This window comes from Heterodontus francisci, chromosome 23 (genome assembly GCF_036365525.1).
Source record: "Heterodontus francisci isolate sHetFra1 chromosome 23, sHetFra1.hap1, whole genome shotgun sequence".
Taxonomy (NCBI): domain Eukaryota; kingdom Metazoa; phylum Chordata; class Chondrichthyes; order Heterodontiformes; family Heterodontidae; genus Heterodontus; species Heterodontus francisci.
In genome coordinates this window covers 15,130,702-15,154,241 of record NC_090393.1, presented here as the reverse complement: position 1 = coordinate 15,154,241, position 23,540 = coordinate 15,130,702, and the positions used below count along the sequence as shown (strand labels likewise).

At 44.6% G+C, this 23,540-nt stretch overlaps 1 protein-coding gene across 1 annotated transcript in view; it reads left to right on the top strand.

Annotated features, from left to right (window-relative positions):
- Positions 1-23,540, top strand: part of LOC137382964 (unconventional myosin-XVIIIb-like) — a 265,768-nt gene that overhangs the window by 54,564 nt on the left and 187,664 nt on the right. Inside the window, exons 11-13 of the mRNA XM_068055546.1 lie at positions 5,339-5,429; positions 8,745-8,937; positions 10,999-11,079. Coding sequence (XP_067911647.1) covers positions 5,339-5,429; positions 8,745-8,937; positions 10,999-11,079 — 365 coding nt within the window. The remainder of the gene's footprint in view (positions 1-5,338; positions 5,430-8,744; positions 8,938-10,998; positions 11,080-23,540) is intronic.

Here is a 23,540-nt window from a genome sequence, read left to right as displayed (position 1 = left end):
GACTGTGTTAAAGGTAGTGAGAACGTCCTGCCCTCATTGCTGGCCGTTAGTTCTACAGGATCATGAGTCATGCTGTCTCATTTATTGCCACTGGAGGCTCCTTCTCTCTGCTCAAGTATAAAGAAGATTGATTTCATTGCTGCAGAATCTTTTCTATTGCTTCAAACTTTTTATTGTGCCAAATTCATGCTCAAATATATCAGTTTGGTTCTCAACAGCAGGGCTTTGCTCTTCTTAAAGCTCTTGCTGTTTGTGGGGGCTTGCTGAGTGCATATAGACTGCCACATTTACTGTATTACAATGGTGACTACACATCAAAATTACCTCATTGGCTGTGAAGCGCCTTGGGTTGTCCTGTGGTTGTGAAAGGCACTGTGTAAAATGCAAGTCTTTCCTTTTTATATTCTTGTAGGGCACCGTTCAGATAGCTGTATATTGCATGTAATAGGCCAGCCCCTTGGATGACTGCAATTGATGCGTTGCGCTATGAAGTGATGCTCCACATTCAACATCTAGTTGTTGAAACAATAATAGTCTGGTCTAACTTTGTAAAGATATCTTCCTTAACTTTAGAAGATGCTTTTCTTTCACCAAAGGAAAACAGACTGTGCCAGTGGTAACTATTTTATAAATTCATCCACGTATTTTTCCGAGCTTTCACTGGAGCTCTTTAATGCCATTGGATTTAGACGTGGTGTGCTGGTTATTTAAGGAGAGGAGTGCAGAATTATGAGACTTGTGTTAAATTTTAGGAAATTCTGTAAGATGACTGCCACAGTTGGAGTCCGCTTTTCTCTTCTCTTTGCTTCTCTGTCCTCCATCTCTTTGACATCTTCAGCTCCACACAGAATAGTTTGTTTAAGATAAAGGAGTAAGTTCTGATTCCTGCCTTTGGATTTTGCAGCTTGATTTTCAGTCACTTTGGGCAGGATTTTCCTGTGGGTTTTGGGACCCAGGCATTGGAACCAAATGGGGATCCTGAGACCGCACTTGCCGGGAGCCAGACCGGGGAGCTATTTTCCCAGAGGCAAACTGGTAATTGGCCGCCTCCTGCTCGCCATCCTTTAAAGGATGGTGGGGAGGCTCCCAATGCTGCTGGCCCAATCAGAAGGCTGGCAACTGTCGACCCTCGGCAGCCCCACCAGGAGAGGTGGGCACTGCTGAGGCAGGTCCAAGAACACGAGGATGCCTCAAAATGGAGGCACCCTCAGAGTGGTAAAAATAATTAAACATTTTAGAAGGGGTAAGGTGACAGCCGTGGAACAGAGGGGAAAGCTCCCGGGGAGCTCGTTTGGGCTGCGGGGCGCCTTTTTTGATCCTTTCTGGGGCTGTGGGTGTCGTTGGCTAGGCCATTCCCTTAAGAAGGTGGTTGTGAGCTGTTTCTTTGAACTGCTGCCGTCCATGCGGCCCAGTCAATGGGGGATGGAGTCTCCAGCTCCAATGGCTCTCCCAGCCTGCCACAGGGAGGCGGCCTCCATTGAGCTGGCAGCCTCCGCACATGGCGTGGGGGCACATCGCCGCTGCCGGCAAAAGGCCACGAGCCTGAAAAACTGCCCCTAATTGAAAATTATTTAATTTGGCTGCCTTCCCTCTGTAGAGCGGGCACCAATCTGGATCCTAGCCGATGGCTGGGAATGTGTTGTGGAGCCGTTCCGACGCAGTTCCCCACTATTTTCCCGGTCCTGGCCCCCCCACCCACCTCCAATCCTGTCTACACAGAGCCGGGAAAACTCTGCCCTTTGTCTTTGTATCCACCTGCTGGAAGTAAGATGAGAACATTGCAGGATAACTGATGCTCAGGCCTTTCAGCTGATATAGGTATTCACTTGGAAACTTCCTCAACAGCATTGCAGAAATTAGAAGCTCAGTATTGAGGAAAGTGGCAGGCACTGGCTGTATCACAGACCCTGGGGAGAACAGACTGCCCCGACTGTGGCTTTTTTTAAAAGGTGGCCTTTATACACCAGGCCCCTTTTATGTATTTCATGTCGAGGGGGACTTCATTCCTCAGCACCACCCCCCCCCCCCCCTTATATACATTTTGTAAAATAACTTTATTAAGACTGATAAATAAAACAAAACTCAAATTAAAATGCCATTCTCGGCGTCAGAGATGCACTCCAGTCTCTGCGGTGCCCACCGGTCGCGGAAGGCCTCAATTGTACTGGCGGACACCGCATGCTCCTTCTCCAGGGACATCCAGGCGTGAACGTAACCGCGGAAGAGGGGTAGGCAATCAGGGTGGATGGATCCCCCAACGGCCCACAGCCTGGACCAGTGAATTGCCACCTTGGCCAGGCCCATAAGAACACCACCACGGATATCCTCCTCCCGGCCCATGCTCCTCCACACCGGGTGCCTAAAGATTAGGAGGGTGGGGCTAAACTGCAGCCAAAACTTGAGGAGCAGCCCCTTCAAATACTCAAACATGGACCGCAACCTCGCACACTCCATATATACGTGGAACATGGACTTTTCCATGCTGCAGAAATTACAGGCGGCCTGGGAGACTGTGAAGCTGCCCAAAAGTCTATTGCACGGGACTTTCTTGTCCAGCATCCTCCACCCCAGGTCTCCGATGTAAAGGGGCAGGACTCCCGCGTAGAGAGACCACCACCATCCCCTCACCGCCAGATGGCAACACGGACCACCAAGGCATGTCCGGCTGGCTGGCGAAGGCGAGGAAGTGGAAAGTGTGCAGGAGCAGCCCGTACAGGAAACCCCTCTGTGCCGTGTGGAATGACACAGAGGGCATTTCCGAGAGGTGGCACAAGTTGTGCGGGACCAGCTCCCAAGGAGTATTTCGGGGCTTGGTCTAATGAGCAGCTCCGGCTGAGGGGGGAGGGGGCTCAGTTTGATCGGGACTCCATCCACCTGCCTTGCTTCTGTATCCTTTTATACCCTTGGGTAGCAAAAATCTACTGATCTCAATTTTAAAATGATTAATTGAGCTTGCATCTACTCTTTTCGAAGGAGAGAGTTCCACACTTCTACCACCTTTTCTGTGAAGAAGTGTCTCCTAACTTCTTTCCTGAATGGCCTGGCATTGATTTTAAGATCAGTTCCCTTGTCCTGGACTCCTAAACCAGTGGGAAAATGTTTCTCTCTATCTACCCTATCAATTCCTTCAAAACTCAATCAAATCACCCCTTAACCTTTCTATATGCCCAATAGTTTATGTAATCCCTCCTCATAATCTCATCTTGGTAACATTTTAGTGAACATGTGTTGCACTCTTTCTAAGGCCCCTATATCCTTTCTAAGGTGTGGTGCCTAGAACTGTGCCCAGATGTGGTCTAAACAGAGCTTTGTATAGCTGTAGCAAACGAGCCTCCCCTTTGTATTCTTGCTCTCTACTTATAAAGGCTAACATTTCATTCGCCTTTTTTGATTACTTTTTGTGTCAGACCACTACATTTTAGTGATTTGTGTACTTGGTCCCCTAAATCTCTTTGGAGCTCTACTGTTCCCAGCTTTTCACCATTTAAATAATGCTCAGATCTATCCATTGTTTAGTCCAAAATGGATGACCTTACACTTACCTGCGTTTTGTTCACTCAATCTATTCATATCTCTTTGTAGTTTTGTACTCCTGTCTACACGACTTACTCTACTGCCAATCTTGGTATCATTGGCAAACTTGGATATATGACTCTCAATTGTATTTAAGTCATTGATAAATATAATGAATAGTTGAGGCCCCAGGCTAGATCCGTGTGGGATGCCACTATTTGCTTCCAATTCAAATACACACCCATTTTCCCTCTTCTGTCTTCTAATATCGAATCAATCTCTTAACCACGTCAATAATTTGCCTTCAATGCATGACCTTTAATTTTAGATAAGAGTATCTTATGTGAAACCTTATCGAATGCCTTCTGCAAGTCCATATAAACTACATTCACAGACATTCTATAGTCTACTACTTCAGTGACTTCCTCAAAAAGTTCAATTAGGTTTGTTGGACATGACCGACCCATTACAAATCCATGTGACCTCTCTCTAATCAGTACAAATTTCTCTAAGTACTCAGCTGCTCTGTCCCTAATTATAGATTCCAATAAATTTTGCACAACAACGGTTAGATGAACAGGTCTATAATTTCCTGGTTTCTCGGTTATATTCTTCATTGTTCTGACCAGATGGCACAATGGGGACAAGAAATGTTTTTTAGTTCACTGTTCATGACAATAAAAATTATGGTGTACCCTTCCCATCAGCAGACACAGCCACTAGTTGAGGGGAAAGGTGGAGTCTGGATGTCAGAGTTCATGTGTGCAGGTTAGAGCTTGTAATGAAGACAAATGGCCATTTGTTTGCAAGTTCCAAAATATAGGACAACGTTCTGGGGCATTTATCTAAGTTGGAGGTGGGGGGTGTGGGTGGTGGCTGGGCACGCAGATCCTTTCTAGCAAATCTAATTGGAAGTTCAACTCTACATTTGGCACTTGAACACATAGAGTTGGTGGAAGACAGTGGCATAGTGTGGAGAGACGGTAGCGTGGTGGTAATGTCACTAGACGAGTAATCCAGAGGCCCAGGCTAATGCCTTGGGGACATGGGTTTAAATCCCACCATGGCAGCTGGTGAAATTTAAATTCAATTAGTTGATAAAAATCTGGATTTGAAAGCTAGTCTCGGGAATGGTGCCATGAAACTATCATTGATTGTCATAAAAACCCATCTGGTTCACTAATGTCCTTTAGGGAAGGAAATCTGCTGTCCTTACCTGGTCTGGCCTACATGTGACTCCAGACCCACAGCAATGTGGTTAACACTTAACTGCCCTCTCAAATGTCCCAGCAAGCCACTGATAGAGTCATAGAGTCATATAGCACAGAAACAGGCGCTTCGGCCCATCGTGTCTGTGCCAGCCATCAAGCACCTACCTATTCTAATCCCATTTTCCAGCACTTGGCCCATAGCCTTGTAGGCTATGGCGTTTCAAGTGCTCATCTAAATACTTCTTAACTGTTGTGATGGTTCCTGCCTCTACCACCTCTTCAGGCAGTGCATTCCAGATTCCATCCACCCTCTGGGTGAAAATTGTTTTCCTCAAATCCCCTCCAAATCTCTTGCCCCTTATCTTAAATCTATGCCCCCTGGTTATTGACCCCTCTGCTCAGGGAAAAACTCAGTTCAAGGACAATTAGGGATGGGCAACAAATGCTGGCCTTGCCAGTGATGCCCACATCCCATGAAAGAATAAAACAACATAGAGTTGGTCCTTTCATCTGTGATTTGATTTTGAATCTAGACCGCACTGATGGAGAGGTAAGTTGCTGACTGTGCCATGTGAGTGTAAAATATCCAATGTGTTTTCCTCTGCTGCCTTTAGGTCCTCGTTTGACAGGTTTGGAGTGTGTGGAAGGAATGGCTGCTGGTTTATATGAAGAACTATTTGCCATTATCATCATGCTCATCAACAGGTAAACAGCTGGATACCAATAATAAGAGAAAGAACTGGCAGACTTTGTAAATATGATTGAATATAGGATTAAATGAAATGGCTGCTAATGGCAGAATATTACTCCGACATCAGAATTCCTTTACTAGCACCTAAACAAATTGTGGTTAACTAAAACAGTTAAAGATAAGTTCAGACTTAAAGAAAAAGCATATAATTGTGCAAAGACGGGTGGCAGGTCAGAAGATTGGATAGAATATAAAAAACAGCAAAGATTGACTAAAAGATTGATATGGAGGGAAAAATTAGAGAATGAGAGAAAGCTCATAAAGACAAATAGTAAGAGTTTCTATAGATATTTAAAAAAGAAAAGAGTTAACAAAGTGAATGTTGGTCCTATAGAAAATGAGTCTGGTAATTAATGGATAATAAGGAGATGGCAGATGAACTGAACAGGTATTTTGCATCGGTCTTCATATAGAGGATACAAGTAACATCATGGAATTAGCTGTAAGTCAGGAAATGGAAGGGAGGGAGGAACTCAAGAAAATTACAATCACCAGGGAAGTGATACTGAATAAATTGTTGGAGCTGCGAGTTGACAAGTCTCCGGGTCCTAGGGTCTTAAAAGAAGTGGCTAGTGAGATAGTTGATGCGTTAGTTTTAAACTTTCCAAAATTCCCTAGATTCAGGGAAGGTTTCACTGGACTGGAGGGAGGGAGACAGAAAGCAGGAAACTACAGGCCAGTTAGCTTATCATCTGTCTTAGGGAAAATGTTAGAAGCTAATATTAAAGATGTTATAGCAGAGCACTTAGAAAAATTGAAGGTAATCAGGCAGAGTCAACATGGTTCTGTGAAAGGGAAATCATGTTTAACTTCAATTTATTGGAGTTCTTTGAGGGAGTTACATGTGCTGTGGATGAAGGGGAACCGGTGGATGTATTGTACTTAGATTTCCAGAAGGCATTTGATGAGGTGCCACATCAAAGGTTATTGTAAAAAAATAAAAGCTCGTGGTGTAGGGGGTAACATATTGGCATGGATAGAAGATTGGCTAGCTAACAGGAAACAGAGAGTAGACATAAATGGGTCATTTTCTGGTTGGGAAGATGTAACGAGTGGTGTGCCACAGGGATCTGTGCTGGGGCCTCAACTTTTTACAATTTATATAAATGACTTGGATGAAGAGACCGAAGGTATGGTTGCTAAATTTGCTGATGAGACAAAGATAGGTAGGAAGGTAGGTTGCAAAGAGGACATAAGGAGGCTACAAAAGTATATAGATAGGTTAAGTGAGTGGGCAAAAATCTGGCAGTTGGAGTACAATGTGGGAAAATGCAAAGTTGTCCATTTTGGCAGTAAGAATAAAAAAAGAAGCATATTATCTAAATGGTGAGAGATTGCAGAGCTCTGAGATGCAGAGGGACCTGGGTGCCCTAGTGCATGAATCGCAAAAAGTTAGTCTGGAGGTACAGCATGTAATTAGGAAAGCTAATAGAATGCTATCATTTATCACGAGGGGAATTGAATACAAAAGTAGGGAGGTTATGCTTCAGCATCTGAGACTGCATCTGGAGTTCTGTGTACAGTATTGGTCTCCTTAAGGAAGGATGTAAATGCGTTGGAAGCAGTTCAAAGAAGGTTTACTAGACTGATAACTGGAATGGGTGGGCTATATTATGAGGAAAGATTGGACAGGCTAGGCTTGTATCCGCTCGAATTTAGAAGAGTAAGAGGCGACTTGATTGAAACATATAAGATCCTGAGGGGTCTTGACAGGGTGGATGTGGAAAGGATGTTTCCCCTTGTGGGAGAATCTAGAACCAGTGGTTACTGTTTAAAAATGAGGGGTCGCCCATTTAAGACAGAGATGAGGAGAAATGTTTTCTCTCAGAGGGTCGTGTGTCTTTGGAATTCTCTTCCTCAAAAGGCGGGGGAAGCAGAGTCTTTGAAAATGTTCAAGGCCGAGGTAAATAGATTCTTGATAAGCAAGGGAATGAAAGGTTATTGGGGTAGGTGGAAATGCGGAGTAATCAGTTCAGCCATGAACTTATTGAATGGCAGAGAAGATTTGAAGGAGCGAGTGGCCTAATTTGTATGTTCATATATTCGTAATTTTGTATATATTGGCCTCCGAAGGAGTGCAGTGCAGATTCACCAGAATGCTACCAGAACTCTAAGGGTCAGTTTATGAATAGTGATTACATAAACTAGGCTTATAGTTCCTGGAATGTAGAATGTTAAGGGATGATTTGATTGAGGTTTTTTTTTCGGATTTTGAAAGGAATTGATGGGATAGCACCTTCCAAACCCACGTCCTCTACCACCTAGGCAGACAAGCATGGGAACACCACCACCTGCAAGTTCTCCTCCAAGCCACACACTATCCTGACTTGGGAGCTCTATCTCCATTCCTACACTGTCGCTGGGTCAACAACCTGGAACTCCCTTCCTAACAGCACTGTGGGTGTACTTACACCACACTGGCAGCAGCAGTTCAAGAAGGCACAGTGGCGCAGTGGTTAGCACCGCAGCCTCACAGCTCCAGCGACCCGGGTTCCATTCCGGGTACTGCCTATGTGGAGTTTGCAAGTTCTCCCTGTGTCTGCGTGGGTTTCCTCCGGGTGCTCCAGTTTCCTCCCACATGCCAAAAGACTTGCAGGTTGATAGGTAAATTGGCCATTATAAATTACCCCTAGGATAGGTAGGTGGTAGGGAAATATAGGGACAGGTGGGGATGTGGTAGGAATATGGAATTAGTATAGGATTAGTATAAATGGGTGGTTGATGGTCGGCACAGACTCGGTGGGCCGAAGGGCCTGTTTCAGTGCTGTATCTCTAAAAAAAAAGGCAGCTCACCACCACCTTCTCAAGGGCAATTAGGGATGGGGAATAAATGCTGGCCCAGCCAGTGACGCCCACATCCTAGGAACGAATTAAAATAGAAATGAAAATCTTTTTCCGCTGTTGGGGGTGGCTAGAGCAAAGAGGACGTAATCTTAAAATCAGTGCCAGGCCATTCAGGAGCAAAGTTAGGAAACGCTTCATCACGCAAAGCAGAGAAGTGTGGAACTCCCTCGGACACAAAAGCAGTACATGCGAGCTCAATTGCTAACCTTAAATCTGAGATCGATAGCCAGGGGTATAAAAGAATTTGGGGCCAAAGCAGGTGGATGGAGTTAAGATGCAGATCAGCATGATCTCATTAAATGGCAGAAGAGGCTCGAGGGGCTGAATGGCCTCCTCCTGTTCCTTTGCCCAATTTGGGCAACACAGATCTTTTCTATGAAACAGCTTCCATACTTGACACTTGTTTCTGCCTCTACATTCCTCAGGTCAGTTTCTTCCCAACAGTTGTCACTGATGTCAATCATGGTGGTGGACACACCCGGCTTTCAGAATCCACGCCACGAAAACAGAGACAGAGCAGCCACGTTCGAAGAGCTGTGTCACAACTATGTGCATGAGAGACTACAGATGCTTTTCCATGAGCGTGCCTTTGTGTCTCAGCTGGATAGATACAAGGAGGTGATGCCATTATGTTTTATTTTTATTTGTTTTGGTGAACTTTGTAAGGTCTCTTGGAAGCCTCAGCTCTTACCAAATTAATTAGATTTTTATGGCTTGCCATTGTAACTTGGATTTTTGCTGCTGTTAATCTTTCGCAACTACTGAGATACAGGTAACGTAAGTGGAACATTGAGGTTGCCAATGGCTGAAAGTGGTGGGCAATAGGATGTTCTGAGGAGTTCTGATCCCATAGAAAGGATTGCATGCAGGGATATACGGTCTGTACAATATGGAAAATACGAATTGGGGACACAATTTCAAGATAAATTATGGGAATAGAAAAGTGGGATACAGTTTTTTTTTAATTTCACGTCAATCCTGCACTTTAGGACATTTTCTTCTATTAAAGGTGGTTTATAAATGCATGGTTGTCTTCTTTTCCATCAAAATGATGAAATGCAAATTTACAACTGGTGCCAAGAAGGCCATCTTTGCACAAAGAGTGGCCCAGTATTTGGAATGGATCCTGGGTAGGGTGGTGGAGGCAAAAACCATGGAAATATTTAAGAATGGTGAGCTGCTGTTTGGGTGTCTGTAGGTGGTTGTAGATGGATGTGCTATTATTGTCTTGTGAGCTTGTAACCGACTGTCCTTTAGCAAATGTAATTTGTAAATTATAATTAATTTTCAGAAGTGGCCTTTATTTGTTGAGGTCCTGCATAGAGCATTGTTGCTCAACTGGATAACTGCCTGATTGATACAGCACATGGATTTGGTTGATTCCTCTTACCCTGACATTGTGAATGGATGGTAAAAGTAGTATGGGTAGAGAGGCTTGAATGGTGGAGCAGGGGAAGAAAATCATGCACATGGGGGGATTGTAAAGCAACTTCTGAGGGCCACCAAATTGCTGAGGTAGAGAAGGGTAAGGAGAGGAATAGGATCTTGGGAATCTAAATGCTAACTGTTGTCTTCCAGAAAGGAAGACTGAAGCTACTGGGTAAGTGTAGGCCTATTGAAGCAAAAATTGATGAATGCTTGGGAAGATGCAATGGGGAATCATACTGGTAAATTCTCTATAAGGGTTTTCAGAAATCTTGAATTTACTATGCTATAAATGTTATTACTAAAGTCAAATTGTTTGGTAGCTAAGGTAACAATATGGCTGTTGGTAACATTCTTTATGTGCCTATGGCTGGAATTTTATTTTGGGCGGGAGGTCCCGCCCACTGGCCAAAAGGTTGGCGGCAAGCCCACCTCCGCTGGGCTTGGGGAGCCGGGCCGGGATTATTCACTTCCCAGGCCCTTCCTTAATTAATCTTGGGTGGGACTTCCACCACCTTGAGGCAGGAAGTCCCGCCTAATGGAACTGCCGGCCAATCAGTGGGCCGGCAGTTCTTTGTCCCAGCAGCACCACCAGGAGCGGGGACAATTGGCCGGGTTCCGGCGAGGCAAGGGGGATCAGTTATGTGGTGGGGGGGGGGGGGGGGGCTTCAGGGGTGGTCCTCCATGGGGCACAGGGTGCCTGATCAGGAGGGCCTCCTCCCAGCCCACAAGAAGGCTGCATGGTTTTACCAGGAGGGATTCCTGAGGCCTTTGCCATCTGGCTGTCAAGGGTAAAGTACTCACGGTGGTGGGAGGAGGCCCTTAAGTGCTAGTTAATTGGCCATTTAAGGGCCTTGATTGCTCTGAGGTGGGTGGGCCGTTTCTCGCTGCTGTCACCCTGCGTAAAAGTGCAGTGGGAGCAGGAGGTGGTTGGGAACAGCACCTGCCGCCTCCTACCCAATTTTACACCACCCCCGCCACAAGCCTGCTCGTTTGTGGGCAGTAAAATTCTGGCCTATATTTAAATGAAAGTTTTGGTTATTTGAACCAATCAGAAAAATGTTTTTTTGTGCTGAGGGCACTTTTAAAATTTGATGTGCCAATTGCATAACCTTTATTTATACACAATAATGGGCACAGCTATTAAAAATAAATAATCTGTCTAGTTGATAACAATCTATGATTTAATACATTTCCAGAACCATTAGCGGAATAGATACTTGCTAAATTTACCTTTTTAATCTTGTGCAACAGGAAAAAGTTCAGGTGACATTTGACAAGGCTGAAATCTCTCCAGCATCTACGGTGTCAGTTATCGATCAAACTTCAAGTCAGGTAAGAAAAGCAGAGAGTTTCCAATGGGATCTGGAAACTTTAGTCTGGAACATTTGTGACCTCTGGTACTGAAATGATCAGAGACTTCTAGAGCACTCGACTGGCTGATCCATCTCTGTGATTGGAATCAATGCAGGAGCTGTGAGGTGCCAAGACATAATGGATAACCTCATCCATTCCACATCTGTCTTTTTTTAAACTTTCAGTTTGATTTGAGAGCCAGCACTGTAACATCTTACATATATCCTCACTTTAAAAGAAATGCCCCAGAGCTCTTAACAATGGACAACAAGCATGAAAAGAAGTAGACAAATATGGGGTGGGAACAGCAGTGAGATTAATGGTACCATCAAAGGGAAGAGGAGGAGGAATTTTAGGAGATTCTTGAAAGTGGGGAGGGAGTTGGTAAGGCAAAGTGGTTGTGGGAGGAAATTCCAGAGGCCAGGAGCATAATGACAGAAAGATTAGCTTTCGATAGGGGAGCTGGGAGTAAACAGGTGATTGGGATCAAAGGAATACAGTGGATTCCAGTTCAGGAGGATCATCGAGATAGGACGAACACCCACTGAGTTAGTTAGAGAAGAACAGCATTTAAAGCAATAACTTTGCAAAGCAAAACGAAAGTTATGAAATTCTGCTTATGTGTTAAAAGTTGTCAGTGATTGTTTTTAAAAAGTAGTCTAATAGAAGACCAGAAGATGCAGCTGGTTGCAGGGTGATTTTGGTGTCTTTGGTGGGAAGAATTCACACTCAGTTCCTTATGACGTTATGACATCATCAAATCAATGGAGACAGCAATAAACCGCCGCTGACATCATAAAATTTGGTTTATAGGGTAATTTTTTTTAAAAGGCAGCAACGCCAACAATAATGAAATGCCTCGGTGGGAAAATAGCATACATTTTACCTTCCCGATATTCTTGCTTTTATAAATTGGCTGAATTCTCAATGCCCTGTTTTACAGACTGCATGCTGTCCCATTGCTGCTTTTTATGCTGTGTTTGCAATGTTCTTATTTTGGACTTGTTTCAAGATTAATTTGTATGTTCGTATGTAAATAAAATCCAACCTTGAATGGGAAACAAATCACGAGTGTGTTCAATAAGGTTTAAAATAAAACGGCAGACAGTAGATTCGCTTAGCTAATCAATTCCATTTTGCAGATTAGATACAAAATACTGCAAAGGCTGGAAACTTGAAATAAACACAGAATATGCACTTAGCAAATCGGGCAGCATCTGTGGAGAGAGAAATAGAAGGTTAATGTTTCAAGTTAATGATGTCTGTCAGAAGCTTGTGAAGATGAAATACCAAACGTATTTGTGAATAATACATAGATAGGTAAACAGTATGTCATGCAGACCTGCCAAGAATGAGGCATATTAATTTTGTCGTATGAACATTGATTTAAATTGTTGCTGCAGTGAAGAAATGACTCGTTTGAAGATCACCAGACACTGGGCTGGAAGGACATTTGCAAACTAAAAGATGCTGCTTATGGAGACAAAGGACTATTCCCTGCTCCAATTAACCCAAGGCTGCGTTTGCTGACAATGCTACCACTAGGTGGCGCTGCAGTGGCACATGCACAAATGCAGCACATGCCACTAAAACGTCACAGTCTGCAAATTCAGGCAGCTGCCAGGACTAAAGATGGCGCTGCTCAAATAATCACACGAAGGCAACCTAACCTAAACACATGGCAGCACACAATGGCGGGAGGGAGAGAGCGAGCGGGCCGGGGACGGGGGGAGTGGAGCAGGCCGGGGACAGGGAGGGGGGATGTGGAGCGGGGATGAATACCCGTTAGCGTTGTATTGCTGTACGCATAAAGCGCATGCGCAGCGGCCAACCAGGCGCGTTGCCCGAAGATGCACACGTCACCCGATGACATCACCGGCACATGTACTAACCAGTCCTGGCAAGTCGTAATGCAGCGCATGCGCAGAGAGCAGGAGACCGTCTGCGCATCAGCGCACCTTGGCACAGCCTGATGACGTCATTGGCCGGCTGCGTTGTCAGGAATCACTTTGTTAACGTAAATGGATATTGAACACCAAACATTGAAGGTGTAAGGAAGTGCATTCCAGAGACTGCTAAGGTGATACAATCCACAAACCTTGCAGGAGAGACTTTTCCAAATAAGGAGCTGATCACATGACTAACCTGCTGGGAACCTGGGGTTTTTTGAATTGTGTCACAGAAAGGAACAGAAGGCTGTTTGAAACTGAAGCTGGAACAAGGAAGCCTCTGTCTCTGTCTCTGTCTCTGTCTCTGTCTGTCTCTTGCTTTCTCCCAAGCCACTGGATGCATGGAAAGCACAGAAACCTTGAGAGAAAAGACTCCTGCATCGGTACAAGTTGAAGCATGAACTGGGCCCCAATGAATTGCGAGACTTACCGGCAACCAAAGACTCCACATTGAACTTAAAGGACTGTAGCTACCAGATATTGCCTCAAACATTTCCCTTTCATTCCTTCTACTTTTTCTGTCTCTATCTGCGTGTGTGTTTAATGTGTATGCATGCTCGTGTGGTCGCATCGCATATTCGTAGTTATTAACCAGATTAGAGTTTAAGATTAGTAAACTTCTACCTTTCTTGTTTAAATCTAAGGAAACCTGTTTGATTTCTTTGCCTTACAATTGGAGCAGTGAACGAGGATTCACTAAGGGGGAGCTAAAAACACGGTGTTTTTAAATTAAACCCTGTTATCATTAAACCAGGCAAAGGCTGAGAGGGAACCCCTAGACCCCTTCTCACTTGGTCATAACAGAAATTTGGGGGCTAGTGTCTGAGATTTGACCCACAAAAGAGAAATTGGATGTGGGAAGTCAAATTGCTCCCAATCAAAAAAGAGAAAAGATTTCAATGCAGGTTTTCTTGTGGTTGTGTGTACTAGAATACCAACATGTCTGCGACTGAAGCTGGTAGCTCCCCAAGCCAGGGTGAAGTGACTTGGGATAAGTTTAAAAACACTGTCTGTGGAGGAGTTGAGAAAAATGGCTGAGCAGTGTGGGATCACTGTACGTGGCAAGACTAGGAAGTCTGAACTCCTAAGAATAGTGGCCAATCATTTTCCCCTTGAATCTGAAGAAGCAGAAACAGGGTTAGAAGCAGACTCCGACAGGGTATTGCTAGCAAAGATACAACTGGAACAGAGGAAACATGAATTTGAGGAAAGAGAAAAAGAAAGAGAGAGACAGGAGAAAGAGAAAGAGAAATCGGAGAGAGAGAAAGAAAGAGCCTTTCAGAAGGAACGTGAAGACAAAGAGAGGGAGGAGAGAGAAAGAGAAAGAACCCTCCGGAAAGAATGTGAAGAAAGAGAGCTAAGGTGGCTTGAGTTAACTAGGGGATGACAGAGTAACCCCAGTGAAAGCATGGCCAACACTGGAGCAGCATAATTCAGGGCTGGGTACAGAATTGTCAAAACTCTCCCAACTGATTCCACAATTTACTGAGGGAGACGGGGAAACGTTTTTTTGTGTCTTCTGAAAAACCGGCAAGGCAGTTAAAGTGGCCAGCTGAGGTTTGGATTTAGCTGTTACAGATTAAATTAGTGGGAAAAGCCCATGAGGTTTATTCTATGTTGCCAGATGAGTGTTCATTAAATTATGAACTGACAAAAATGCTATCCTCGGGGCATATGAGTTAGTACCCGAAGCCTATCGCCAAAAGTTTAGAACCCTCATGGAGCAAGCTAATCAAAATTACCTGGAGTTAGAGAGAAATAAGCAGCTGGCTTTTGACCAGTGGCTGAGGGCTCTTAAAGTGTAGCTCAGCTATGAAAATCTCAGAGAAGTAATTTTGTTAGAGGAATTTAAAAACTCTCTCCCACTCTCCATCAAGACATATGTAGAGGAACAGAAGGTTCATAGAGCCTGGCAGGCAGCAGTCCTGGCCAATGAGTTTTCTCTCATTTATAAGTCAGTTTCCCAGGGGAAAACCTTTCCTAATCACACCTACAAATCCGAAAAGGACAGAGGGTGGGCAGGTGATAGAAGCCCAAGTAGTCTTGGGAAGGAAGGAAAAGCAGGAGACAGAGGGGGTCCTCCTCCCGCCAAAAAGGAAGGGGCTATAAGTAGGAGTGAGACCCAGAGACCTGTGTGCTTCCATTGTAATAAAGCAGGACATCTAAGAGCTGACTGCTGGAAACTAAAGGGAAAACCTATAGGGTTAATCAGGGCACACCCGCGCAGTGAAGAAGTGACCCTGATAGAAAGCACAGCAGAACAAGCTGTGGCTTTAACTGCAGTAAGAATGAGACCCAGGAAGTATACCACTCCAAGTGCAGGAAAACTTAATAGGATTCCTGAAGGTTATCAGGGTTTTGTGTCTGAAGGGAGAGTAACCCCATAACCCTCGAGTGGAGCAAGCAAGCCCATAGTAATTCTCAGGGACATAGGGGTCGCTGGATCCCTTTTACTGGGAAAAGGCCTGACCTTTCCCCCAGAGAGTGCTGTAAACACCAGACTGGTGATGAATGGTATTGGAGGGCAGAGTATGCCTGTACTTTTACTTGGAGTGCGACCTAGTTTCAGGGCTGGTGACCAGAGGGATTGTCCCTAGTTTGCCTTTGGACGGGGTTGACCTGCTCCTAGGTAATGATCTGGTGGGGACGAAGGTGGTGTCTTCCCCAGTAGAGAAAGAGAGACCGCAGGAGGTCAGAGAGACAGGGCAGTGGCAGGAGACAGTAATGAGTGAGGCCATGATCAAACCAGCTCCACCAGAGGAGACAAAATTGGCACTGCAGGCAGATGGCCATGAGGTCTGTCTGTCCGAGACTTTCTTTGGAAAGTTAGAAGACCTAGGGAATGAACTAAATGAATTTTCCCTTGCTGAGGCTCAGTGAGCTGACCCAGTATTGAGAGAGTTAGCACAGGCTGCCCAGTCTGAAATTGAAACAGAGGGAGTCCCTGATTGCTCCTATTTAAAGAATGAGGTACTGAGGAGGATATGGAGTTTTCCTCACAGACCTGAGAGCAAGGAGTGGACAGTGGTTCACCAGTTAGTTGTGTCTCGGAGGTACTGGGGATAAATAGTAAGAATGGCCCATGAGATTACAGTGACTGTACATGTCGGTATACGAAAAACTAAAGCCCGCATAAAACAACAGTTTGACTGGCCAAATCTCCACAAAAGTGTGGTGGAGTACTGTAGGAGTTGCCACATGTACCAGGTTGAGGGGAAACGCCAACCTACAGTGAAACATGCACCCCTAAGTCCGTGAGGTGAAAAGTCCTTGCATGACTCATCAAAGCACTAAAAGAGAGTTCAGAGTGGAACCGCCCACTGCTGCCACCCCTGAGCAGAACTCTAACCTAGGGCTAATTAAACCTAACCCTACCCTCTGCAGACCTCAACAAGAACAAAGACACCTTAGGCAGTCACGGAAATGTGCAAACTGGGAAAAAAACTTCCCCAAAACCACATGTTTATTGGAATGCCAGAAAGGGCTGTTTAAAGGAGCACTGCTACCAAGAAAAGGCAGGCTGTAACAATTGTTAGGGTTCTGAATGAATGAGAGAGATGAAATGGTCTTTAAAAAAAAATCGCATTTCATTCTGCTAGGTGTGGAGGTGTCCCCATCTGCCAAGAATATTAATTTTGACATATGAAAATTGATTTAAACTGTTGCTGGAGTGAAGAAATGACTTGTTTGAAGATCACCAGACACTGGGCTAGAAGGACATTTGCATACTGAGAGATGATGTTTGTGGAGACAAAGGACTATTCCCTGCTCCAATTAACCCAAATGGATTTTGATCACCAGACATTGAAGGTGTAAGGAAGTGCATTCAAGAGACTGCTAAGATAATACAATGCACAAACCTTGCAGGAGAGACTGTTCCAAATAAGGAGCTAGTCACATGACTAACCTGCTGAGAACCTGGGGTTTTTTGAATTGTGCCACAGAAAGGAACAGAACGCAGTACGCAACAGAAGCTGGAACAAGGAAGCCTCTCTCTCTCTCTCTCTCTCTCTCTCTCTCACTTTCTCCCAAGCCACTGGACCTAAGGAAAACATGTAAACCTCAGGAGAGAAAAGACTCCTACATCAGAACAAGTTGAAGCGTGAACTGAGCCCCAATGAATTGCAAGACTGACCAGCAACCAAAGACCTCACATTGAACTTAAAGGACTGTAGCTACCAGATATTGCCTCAAACTTTTCCCCTTTATGCCTTCTACTTTTTCTGTCTCTGTGTGTGTGTGTTTATCGCATATGCATGCTAGTGTGGTCGCGTCGCATATTCGTAATCGTTAACCAGATTGGAGTTTAAGATTAATAAACTTTTACTTTTCTTGTTTAAATCTAAGGAAACCTACCTGATTTCTTTGCTTTACAATTGGAGCAATGAATAAGGATTCACTGAGGGGGAGCTAAAAACATGGTGTTTTGAAATTAAACCCTGTTACGGTTAAACTAGGCAAAGGCTGAGAGGGGAGCCCTAGACCCCTTCTCACCTGGTCATAACAAGTAGCAAAGGCAAACTGCAGACTGACAGTAGTGTACCAAAGCCAGCTATCTTTCCACAAAATATAGAAAACAGTAATGCAAACACTCATTGCAAAACAGGACCTGGAACAGGGTGGGAGTTCATGGATAACCTTTCATAGAGCGAGTTAGTCCTACTTTAGAAATTTAAACACATAATCTAGTGCTGCACTGTCGGAGGTACTGTCTTTTGGATGAAACTGAGGTACAGCCTGCCCTCTCAGGTGGACGTAAAAGATCCCATGGTAGGAGCAGAGGAGTTCTACCCGATGTCCTGGCCAATATTTATCCCTCAACAAACATCAATAAAAATAGATTATCTGGTCATTTTCCTGTTGCTGTTTGTGGGAGCTTGCCTAACCCTAACCCTAACCCTAACGTGTGCAAATTGGCTGCCGGAATTCCTACATTACAACAGTGGCTACACTTCAAAAGTACTTCATTGGCTGCAAAATGCTTTGGGATATTTTTTATTTTATTTTATTTATTTAGAGATACAGCACTGAAACAGGCCCTTCGGCCCACCAAGTCTGTGCCGACCATCAACCACTCATTTAAACTAATTCTACATTAATCCCATATTCCTACCACATCCACACACCACCTACCTATAATAGGAACAATTTATAATGGCCAATTTACCGATTAACCTGCAAGTCTTTGGCTGTGGGAGGAAACCAGAGCACCCAGCGAAAACCCACACAGTCACAGGGAGAACTTGCAAACTCCGCACAGGCAGTACCCAGAATTGAACCCGGGTTGCTAGAGCTGTGAGGCTGCGGTGCTAACCAATGCACCACCCTAAGGTCATGAATCGTAAGATCTTAAGATCATAAGAAATAGGAGCAGGAGTAGGCCATTTGTCCCCTCGAGCCTGCTCCGCCATTCAATAAGATCATGCTGATCTGATTGTGGCCTTAATTGCATTTTCCTGCCAGCCCCCTATAACCCTTGAGACCTTTGGAGATCAAAAATCTGTCTAACCCAGACTTGAATATACTCAATGACCCAGCCTCCACTGCTCTCTGGGGAAAAGAATTCCAACCCTCTGAGAGAAGAAATTCCTCCTCATCTCCATCTTAAATTGGAGACCCCTTATTTTGAAACTGTGTCCCCCAGTTGTAGATTCCCTCACAAGGGGAAACATCCTCTCAGCATCTATCCTGTCAAGCCCCCTCAGAATCTTATATGTTTCAATAAGATCACCTCTCATTCTTCTAAACTCCAATGAGTATTTCTTAATGCCAAAGGGATCAAGGGATATGGGGAGAAAACAGGAACAGGGTACTGAATTAGACGATCAGCCATGATCTTTTTTGAATGGCGGAACAGGCCCGAAGGGACGAATGGCCTACTCCTGCTCCTGTTTTCTATGTTTCTATGTTGAGTATAGGCCCAACCTGCTCAACCTTTCCTCGTTAGACAACCCATCTGTTCCAGGAATCAGACCAATGAAAGATGCTTTTCAAATGCAAGTTCTTGCTTTCTTGCACTGAAGTGCTAGTTTAGTCAAGTCATGATGCGGGGCTCAGTTGGGATTGGATAGGTCATGGATCAACCTTGGGTTAGGCAATGGATCAGTTCCATGCAAGGAATTGCACGTACAAACTGAGATGTAATCTAAAATTTAACAAGATATTTATTATTCACAAATGCAGAATGCTTGAGGGGCCAATGCAGTCTGGTACAATGCTTCTAGATCACCCACACTGTGCATTTTTGTATTTTTAAAGGTTTATTCATTGTTGTGATAGAGAAAAAAACTGAATAATTGTGTTATTTTATAAGATCTGCTAAAAGAAATATGAAAACAATACAACACCAATCGGTTCCAGGAATATTCAGCCACAGCAAAATGGGAGACAACTCGGCTAATTTAAAATGCAGAGTATTTACTCGAAATGAATAAATTAAAGATTTTTTTTGCTTTACTTATTTGATTAACAAGGCTGCCAACTGAATAGGTGAAGTATTAGAGAATGTGTTGGCGATGGAGCACCTTCCCTTTCAGATTATACAGACACGAGCTGAGGATGAGGTTTCACAGCAGGCGACCAAAGGAAGAGAATTCATCTGTCTGATTCACACACAAGTCCCAGAGGTGAAAGGACAGTGTACGAAGCACTGAGTACCATGATTAATGATGTGACAGGCAGTTTCCCTGATGACTTAATGGGCAAATGCATCACCCAGTATGGTACTGAGCTAATCAGAGATGTAAGGGACCTGCTTCAATCCCTTATCCACACTGAGTTAATGAATCTTAGTCAGGGCAGTGGTGGAGGGTTGGCATGGGGATGAGGGCACCATGACCTTTGGGGCAGTGACGAGAAGGTGAGGGCTGCTGGTGAGGAGGCAGAATAAACCAGCTAGAGTTCATGCTTCTGATTGCAGTAACTCTAGAACACAGAAAATAGGTGCTGAAGTAGACCACAAGACCCATCAAGCCTGCTCCGCCATTCAATTTCATCATGGCTGATCTTGGGCTTCAATTTCACTTTCCTGCCTGTTCCCCATATCCCTTCATTCCCTGCGAGACCAAAAATCCATCTATCCCAGCCTTAAATGCATTCAATGATGGAGCATTCATGGCCCTCTAGGGTAGAGAATTCTAAAGATTCACAACCATTTGAACAAAGAACAAAGAACAGTACAGCACAGGAACAGGCCATTCGGCCCTTCAAGCCTGCGCCGATCTTGATGCCTGCCTAAATTAAAACCTTCTGCACTTCCGGGGACCGTATCCCTCTATTCGCATCCTATTCATGTATTTGTCAAGATGCCTCTTAAACGTCGCTATCGTATCTGCTTCCACCACCTCCCGGCAGCAAGTTCCAGGCACTCACCACCCTCTGTGTAAAGAACTTGCCTCGCACATCCCCTCTAAACTTTGCCCCTCTCACCTTAAACCTATGTCCCCTAGTAACTGACTTTTCCACCCTGGGAAAAAGCTTCTGACCATCCACTCTGTCCATGCCGCTCATAACTTTGTAAACCTCTATCATGTCGCCCCTCCACCTCCGTCGTTCCAGTGAAAACAATCCGAGTTTATCCAACCTCTCCTCATAGCTAATGCCCTCCAGACCAGGCAACATCCTGGTAAACCTCTTCTGTACCCTCTCCAAAGCCTTCACGTCCTTCTGGTAGTGTGGCGACCAGAATTGCACACAATATTCTAAGTGTGACCTAACTAAAGTTCTGTACAGCTGCAGCATGACTTGCCAATTTTTATACTCTATGCCCCAACCGATGATGGCAAGCATGCCATATGCCTTCTTGACTACTTTATCCACCTGCTTTGCCACTTTCAGTGACCTGTGGACCTGTACGCCCAGATCTCTCTGCCTGTCAATACTCCTAAGGGTTCTGCCATTTACTGTATACTTCCCACCTGCATTAGACCTTCCAAAATGCATTACCTCACATATGTCCGGATTAAACTCCATCTGTCATTTCTCCCCCCAAGTCTCCAACCGATCTATATCCTGTTGTATCCTCTGACAATCCTCATCACTATCCGCAACTCCACCAACCTTTGTGTTGTCTGCAAACTTACTAATCAGACCAGCTACATTTTCTTCCAAATCATTTATATATACTACAAAGAGCAAAGGTCCCAGCACTGATCCCTGTGGAACACCACTAGTCACATCTCTCCATTCAGAAAAGCACCCTTCCACCGCTACCCTCTGTCTTCTATGACTGAGCCAGTTCTGTATCCATCTTGCCAGCTAACCTCTGATCCCGTGTGACTTCACCTCTTGTACCAGTCTGCCATGAGGGACCTTGTCAAAGGCTTTACTGAAGTCCATAGAGATAACATCCACTGCCCTTCCTTCATCAATCATCTTTGTCACTTCCTCAAAAACTCAATCAAATTAGTGAGACACGACCTCCCTTTCACAAAACCATGCTGTCTCTCGCTAATAAGTTCATTTGTTTCCAAATGGGAGTAAATCCTGTCCCGAAGAATCCTCTCTAATAATTTCCCTATCACTGATGTAAGGCTCAACGGCCTATAATTTCCTGGATTATCCTTGCTACCCTTCTTAAACAAAGGAACGACATTGGCTATTCTCCAGTCCTCTGGGACCTCATCTGTAGCCAATGAGGAGGCAAAGATTTCTGTCAAGGCCCCAGCAATTTCTTCCCTTGCCTCCCTCAGTATTCTGGGGTGGATCCCATCAGGCCCTGGGGACATATCTAACTTAATTTTTTGCAAGACACCCAACACCTCCTCCTTATTGATAATGAGATGACTGAGACTATCTACATTCCCTTCCCTAGGCTCATCATCCACCAAGTCCTTCTCCTTGGTGAATACTGATGCAAAGTACTCATTTAGTACCTCGCCCATTTCCTCTGGATCCACACATAGATTCCCTTCTCTGTCCTTGAGTGGGCCAACCCTTTCCCTAGTTACCCTCTTGCTCTTTATATACGTATAAAAAGCCTTGGGATTATCCTTAATCCTGTTTGCCAATGACTTTTCATGACCCCTTTTAGCCCTCCTGACTCCTTGCTTAAGTTCCTTCCCACTGTCTTTATATTCCTCAAGTGCTTCATCTGTTCCCAGCCTTCCAGCCATTACGAATGCTTCCTTTTTCTTTTTGACTCGGCTCACAATATCCCGCGTTATCCAAGGTTCCCGAAACTTGCCAAATTTATCCTTCTTCCTCACAGGAACATGCTGGTCCTGGATTCTAATCAACTGACATTGGAAAGACATTTGAGTGTAGTCATTTCTCCTCATCTCCGTCCTGAATGGTCTGCCCCTAATCCTGAGACTGTGCCCAGACTCCTTTAGGAATGTGTGTGCGCGTGACTGCCAAGTGCAAAAAAGATTGGGTTCGGCTGTAATATTTTGTATAGCCACTCACTGTCCAGCCTCAAACATCAATCATGACTATTTGGGCTGGGAGGATGGCCAATGTTTTGCAGCCAGGCAAGAGTCAACGTCTTTCGCCGAGACGATGAGAGAATGATGAGCTGGAACCCCAATATTTGTCAGCATTCCTTGCACAGGCTTAAACTGCTGACTAGACTGTAGCTCACCAAGTTCTACATCTGTTGTGTGAAGCCAAAAATATCAGTCTGCACAGAGCAAAGTTAAAAATATATCCTGAAAGTAAATGCATACTTTCTAGCATCACAATAAACCTTTTAAGCTTTGCAAGGAATTTTAGCTCGTAAAAATAGAGTCTGAGGTTATATTCTGCAATTATTGTTTTGCGTGAGGTGATGGTACAGTGTTGGACAATACACTGAATATGGATCACCAGCTCTGTGTGTTTACCTTCCAGAATAACCGTGCAGTCTAAACAAGGTAGAGATTGATCTCTGGTGGATCTATTTGAACACAGCTGAGTAATTCTAAGCTTCTTTAATCTCTCCTCTGCATATATGAGGGACCTAGATAAAGTAGACAGGAAGGACCTATTTCCCCTAGTGGAGAGATCAATTACCAGGGGGCACAGATTTAAGGTGATTGGTAGAAGGATTCGAGGGGTCGTGAGGAAAAACTTTTTCACCCAGAGGGTGGTGGGTGTCTGGAATTCACTGCCAGGAATGGTGGTGGAGGCAGAAACTCTCAATTCATTTAAAAGGTATTTGGACATGCATCTGAAGTGCTGCAAGCTGCAAGGCTATGGACCAAGTGCTGGCAGGTGGGATTAGATTGGGCAGCTAGTATTTTTTTTCTTCTCAGCCGGCATGGACATGATGGGCTGAATGGCCTCCTTCTGTGCTGTAATTTTTCTACGGTTCTGTGGTTCTATCTCATGCTGAGTCCTGGTTGCAGGCAACATCTATGTTTTCTTGATATCACTGCACTTCACATGATAGGAGTGTGACATTTTACGATACATGGCTTAACCCTTTCTCGCCTGATAGACAGTCTACCCTGGTTCATGTTCCCTGCAGCATGCTCCTGCGTCAGGGCCTGGCTTTGAATCAATGAATATTAA